Consider the following 6,462-nt stretch of genomic DNA (forward strand, 5'->3'; position numbering starts at 1 on the left):
GAGCAAAGGAAGCACATCAACTGAAGAAGCTTCTTGGATCAGAAGTTAAACATCATCCAGAACCTTAAAGAAGTAAAGTCGCTTTCTTTCCAGGCTCCTTAGACAACCATGACCTGGATGACTGAGAACCTACAAACACACGAGCAGCAGTTTATTTAATGTGGACCTGAGCAGTGCCCAAACCAACAACCAAACAATTTTTACTGAACCCTACTTCAGCCAATCAGCAGTCTTTATCTCTTTCAGCATCAAACACAAACCACACCTTGAAGAGAGGTGACAAATCCACAAACACCTTCAAATGTAAACACACATCACACATGATGAACATGGATCCTAACATAGTTGATACTTTTTTTTGTAAAGCCTGATACTAAATGTATGCAGGCCACCTGAACTGCTTTTTCTCGAGTGCCGCCCACTGGGTTGGTCACTAGAACTGTGTGTTGCCATCACTGGAGCTGTGGTTGGTCTTTTAGATTATTTAGACTGGGACTGTTTTTTGTTGATTAGGCGGCATGGTGTCCTGACGGCTGCCTCTGTTGTTTTTTTTCCCAGGAGGAGGAGAGTGGAGCACAGGTGGACAGCAGCCATGGGAGCAGAGAGCACAGAGTTTTGGGTGAAGACATGACACAGGAGTCGAGGGAGCTCAAGGGATTATTGTGTTGTCTTATTTACTCCACTGTAAATAAAGAGCACTGTCCATCGTACGAGTCCTGCTTTTGGGTCCTCCTTCCCCACTTCACAAACACTGAAACTAATTATACAGGTAATAATAAAGGAACCAGAAGTTCACATCTATAGCTTTAAATTTGGATAAATCTGTCAACACAACCATCAATAATAGAATAAAATACAAACAAACACTGAAACTAATGAAAAATTACACATGATATATGAACTGTGGAAACTAACTGAACAATAAAACTCAGAATAAACAAATTCAAACATTATATGAAAGGTATAAACTGATTTGCATCTTATTGATTTGCAGGCTCACTTTGCTCCAGGACTTGACGACTGGCCCAACCCGTACAGTCTTTGGCTCTTAATACTGAATGTTGAAAACTGATACTCATGGACACCTTATTTCAGCCTCTTTACTTTGCATAAGAGACCCAAAGCATTACATTAACATGATGTTGTCTAGTGGACCAGCACGTCCATTACATGTTTTGCCGTTATTGCTGTTTGTTACGAGTTCAAATATTGAGGGTGAGCACAAAACAATAATGGTCCAGAAGAGCTTCGGTCAAACAATGATTTTAATGAACACGCGCATGGGGAGATGAACACTGCCCACAGACAGCATCGATCTCCGCCCAATGATACACAAGCAGTTGTTTATACCATCAGGGTTTACGTTTATGACGCCCCCTCATGCGTCAAGCAGATACAATACATGCATAAGTTTCAAAACCACAAATGTTCTGTTGACGACTTTGGACACATTTAAAAGGACATCTTCTCCGTCTCGAGGCCAGGTGCTTCCTATTAATCTTCTAACTCTCGCTTATCTCCTGGAACAAACTGTCCCTTAGGCAGACACAATTTTGCAGTCACAAGCTTTTGCAAACTATTATTTGAACTCTTACCTAAATATGAGTCTAACTACTGTTTGTGTGTGTGTGTCTCGACCTCCAACGCACTCAGCCTCACCCCGCCCGTTGATGCTTCTAACCTTTTACCAGACAGCTCTCTGTGATAGGTGTAATAATCTTAACTAAGAACATGTGTAATCTATTGAATAAATGCTTTGATGAAATGATAATTAATGTAATGGTAATGATGATGGTTATGAATAGTAGCAGTAAAATATTTCCCTGATCTCCACACTCCCGCTTTTGACCTCTTGACCACAAGAGGTCACCATACGTTGCTTGTGTCACTCCTCGGCCCACTCAGCTGCTTCCATGTCCATTAATGGCATCATGGGCCCGGGTCACCGTTCCCTCTCTAGCCGTCCTCTGGCCCAGGGAATGAGACAACACCCTCTGAGACATCAGACAAAAACAAACACCTTTCCCTACTACGCCTCCCACACTCATCTCCTCAATTGGTCTCTTAATTCTTCAAACTTGGTTCAAGCTATCATGTTTGGGACTCTAATCAAAAGCGAGCCTGACTTATGGCCTTGGGTCCCTATTTCGTCTACCTTTAACAACGGTGGGAGTGAAGCTCCCGTGGAATGTGCTCTCTGTCTCCTCTATTATCAGAAAAAGCAAGGTCCTGACTCTCTGAAAACAGTATTTCTTATAACTCAGCAGTATAATGCATCATAAAACAATATCATTCATTCACAATAAATCAGCAGCCTAATGTAATACAAATCAGTTTAACAAATGTAATAGTTATCACCTTCTTCTAATTCAGGAGAATAATGCAAACTAAAACTACATAATAATTTCACAATCATTAATCAGGGGCATAACGTGGCATAAGATAATATAATAATCTCACAGTCCCCCTTTGATCTCTTTTAAAAGAGATCACTTACACCCTAGAATCCAGGTTTGCGAGGTCCATTTCTTCTTCTTAGTCCTGAGGCCCTGTGTCCCCGTTTAACGAGTGGACCATATTGGATGACCTCTGTGTTTGCACAGTTCAGATGCAAGAAAAACTATGATTACAACAACAATAGTAGTTACAGATGACACTCCCATCGCTCTCCAGTTCTCCCACAGCTTTATCTTGGTGCTCCAGTTTCCCCAACCTCATTTTGGTGCCACCTTGTACCTTTCAAACGTACTCAGACTAGAACCTCTGTCCAAGGAGCTTTTAACCTTTACTTTATTGCTGCAGCTATCAGTGTCTTCCAGTCGGGTGATTCTCTGCTCTTCTTTCTTCGACCTCAGGGGTTAGACCACCCTTCAGTCGTTGCACAGATCAGGGGATTATTCTGCCCCGATTTTCAAACAACGATCTGTGTATTCTGGGGTCACAGCCGTGTCCCCCTTTTTACCAAGAGCCTCTCGAACCTCGTTGGTCTGGTGTTCCTGGTTTTTTGCCAACCCCTTCATGGTTATTGCTGTGTTTATGGGATCCATCCTTTTGAGGTGACTAGCTAGAGCCCAAACTGCATGACCCTTGGCCCCAGTTGCCGTCTCGGCAGTCTCCACGCCTATCTCTGCTGCGAAGGATCCTCATATCTCCGTGACCTCGTCTGGTGTCTGTTCCTTTCTCTGTAAGACAGAAAACCAAAACACCTCTCTGCCTAGCCTTAATAATCTAATGTTGTTATTCATTGTTCCTCGAGTGATTCAAAATTGGTTTAGAATATTCAGAATGTTCAGGACTCTCTGGCCCAGGGACTTATTCTAATCATAATCTATGTGTGTGTAAGCGTGTTTGCATTTAGCCCTCTGCACTCAAAGTCAATACCTGCAATATATCAGTCCGGTCCATCACGCCGAACGAAGCTTATGACCTTCTAAAGACTGAGTGCCAACTCATTATGAGCACATTTGCAATGCGTATATGAAAATAAAAATAACCACTTATTTTAGTAAAAGAAATCAAAAACAAATTAACCATTTTTACTTCTAATCTTTGCCACCTTTTTACAAAAATCATGTGTTTCTTTCAGCCTTCCGTCCTACGATTTCCTCTCCAGTGCGATGCTCAGCTTCTCATGAACACAGGGATTTTATCCTCTAAACCAGGGGTCACTAACAGGCGGACCGGGGTCCGAATCCGGACCCAGTCGCCATCCTATATGGACCCGGACCTATAGTTAACAAAATATTAAATTATATTTAATTTTGACGGGGCGATTCAATTTTAAGCGGTAACCTTACATTGTATTAGACCAGGGAACATACTAACCAATTGTGTGCGAGTTACGCCACCCACGTGACACTACTTAGCCAATCACATCTGCGCATTCAAGGCGATCGCAACGCTGAGTGCAGACACAGACAGACAGAGGAAAGACATGGTGAGAGGTGAATGACAAGCGAGACGATTAACGATACAGTGAGACAAGACGTGAGCGGGAGTCACAAGAGGTAAAACAACTATGGCGCTTTCAAAAAAGAGAAAAGTAGACACCGAAAATAGAACTTTCAAGACTGAATGGACTGACGCATATATGTTCATTCTTCCGGCCGCAAGCAGCAAACCAGTGTGTCTCATATGTTCAGAAACCGTGGCACTGATTAAAAGTGGCAATGTCAAACGCCACTATGAGACAAAGCACAAAGCTTTTGAACAATCATACCCACCCAAGTCTGAACTCAGGTCCCAGAAAATTAGCAGTCTCAGAGCCCAATATGATCAGTCCACAAGGATCTTAACCAGTTCTTTCACCGCCCAACAACGTGCTCATGAATGTTCCCTCAGAGTTGCTTGGATTTTAGGTCAACACAAAAAGCCCTTTGCAGATGCAGGTGTTGTCAAAGAGTGCATGAGTGCAGTAGCAGAAACATTACTTGAGGGTAAACAAAAAGAAGAGCTTCATGACAAAATAAAGCAAATACCTATGTCAGCATCAACAGCCACAAAGAGAAGTGAATTATTAGCTCAGGATGTGCTATCCCAGCTGGAAGAAGCTATTCATAAGACACCATGTGTAGGCTTGGCTGTAGATGAGTCCACTGATGTGTCTGACAATGCTCAGCTGTTAGTTTATGTAAGGTTCTTCAACAATGATAAGAAAGAGTTCTGTGAAGACCTGCTAGGTGTAACTTCCCTTCACAGCACTACAAGAGGAGAGGATATTTACCTGGCCATTAAGGAAATGTTAACAAAGCGAGGAATAGAGCCAAACCAAGTGGTTTCAATAACCACAGATGGAGCCCCTGCTATGATGGGGAGAGAGAAAGGAGCTGTAGCAAGAATGAAAGAGGACAATCCCGAGCTAATCTCTTATCATTGCATTATTCATCAGTCAGTGTTATGCTCCACCCTGTCAGACGAGTATGCTGAGGTGATGAAAACAATGATGAAAATGATTAATTTTCTCAGGGCATCTTCTTCTTGTCAGCATCGCATGCTCAGGGAATTTCTCAGAGAAGTTGATGCACACGCTGATGATCTTCTGCTTCACAACAATGTGAGATGGCTTAGCAAAGGCAGGGCATTGGAGCGATTTTGGTCCATCAGAAGTGAAGTAGCAGCTTTCTTGGAAGAGCTGGAAAGTCAAAAAGCAACAAACTTTTCTCTCTTTTTAAATGATGGGAAAAACATGGATATTGTGGCCTTTTTGGTTGATATCACTTCACACCTGAATGAACTGAATTTGAAGCTGCAGGGCAAGGACAATTCAATTTGTGAACTGATGACAGCTGTCCACTGCTTTCAGAGGAAACTTGAAGTGTTCAAAGAAGACCTGCAAGGAGACTATGCACACTTCCCAACAGTGAAGGAACAGGCTCAGGGACAGAGAGATGTGTCCTCTTTTGTTGACTTTGTTGATAAGCTGATTGAAAACTTCAGCAAACGTTTTGATAGCTTCAGCTTTGGACAGCAGCTCACCATGTTCATAAAGAACCCATTTGCCATCACTGATGTCAGAGGGTTCTCAAAGGAAGTCACACAGCACTTCAAGTGGGCAAATGCTGGGCCTCTTCAAATGCAACTAATTGATCTCCAAGCAGATGTGGCCCTGAAAGAGCAGTTTGGAAGAACTGAACCTGCCATGTTTGGCTCCACATACAGCTGTGAGGCAGCTTTCTCCACAATGAACATAATAAAAACTAAATATCGTTCCAGGATCACCAATGAGCACCTACACATGTGTATGAGAATGGCCCTGACACCATTCCAGCCCAGATTTAAAATCCTAGTAGAGCGAACTAAAGCTCAGTTCTCTCACTGAACAACAGAAAGTTGGGACGTGGAATATAAGGGGGAAAGAAAGAGAAACTGTAAAATTGTTAAAATGTTTTGATGTTATCTGTTGAAAATGTATTGAGACTGTTTAGTCGAGATGTAAAATGTAAAGAAAAAGGGAAACTTTTTTTTTCTGAAATTAATCACTTTGTTTTAAGATGCACAATTTAGCCATTTTATTTATTTTCTCTAATTCATTTTAAACAGCAGCCCTATTTCTAATGTAGGCCTACTGTGTGTTTCAGTGTTAACAATAAATTTTGTTGAAATGTTTTAACTTGTATTTTCATTGATTTGACAATCTATTGTTCATACGTTCAGATATAAATTAAAAAAAAAAAAAAAAAAAAAGGTTGCTTCTCTATCACAATCATAACATAAGTTAGACATTATGATGTCCCGGACCTCTGCTTGAGAAGATTTTCTCCAACTGGACCTCCTCAAATTTTAGTTTAATACCCCTGCTCTAAACGCTATTCCGTTTATTTCAATCATTAATGCTTAAACATGCAAATCATGCTTTAAACTTCTCACTGGTTCTCTAAAAAAGTCTGGGAACTTTTGGGTCATTACAAGCTTAAGTTTTACCATACCTAAATTATTAAACACACAAATAAAGTCATAGAATAT

The 6,462-nt window shown here is 41.3% G+C and overlaps 1 protein-coding gene across 1 annotated transcript; it reads left to right on the plus strand.

Moving 5' to 3' along the window:
* The first annotated feature begins 5,185 nt into the window (after nucleotides 1–5,185).
* LOC146656910 (general transcription factor II-I repeat domain-containing protein 2A-like) lies at nucleotides 5,186–5,818 on the plus strand. The gene has a single exon (XM_085425932.1). The coding sequence runs from the start codon at nucleotides 5,186–5,188 to the stop codon at nucleotides 5,816–5,818; it is 633 nt and encodes a 210-aa protein (XP_085282058.1).
* Nucleotides 5,819–6,462: the final 644 nt, after the last annotated feature.

This window comes from Rhamphochromis longiceps, linkage group LG12 (genome assembly GCF_057381845.1).
Source record: "Rhamphochromis longiceps isolate RC_006_pf linkage group LG12, R_longiceps_female_GT1.1, whole genome shotgun sequence".
Lineage (NCBI taxonomy): Eukaryota > Metazoa > Chordata > Actinopteri > Cichliformes > Cichlidae > Rhamphochromis > Rhamphochromis longiceps.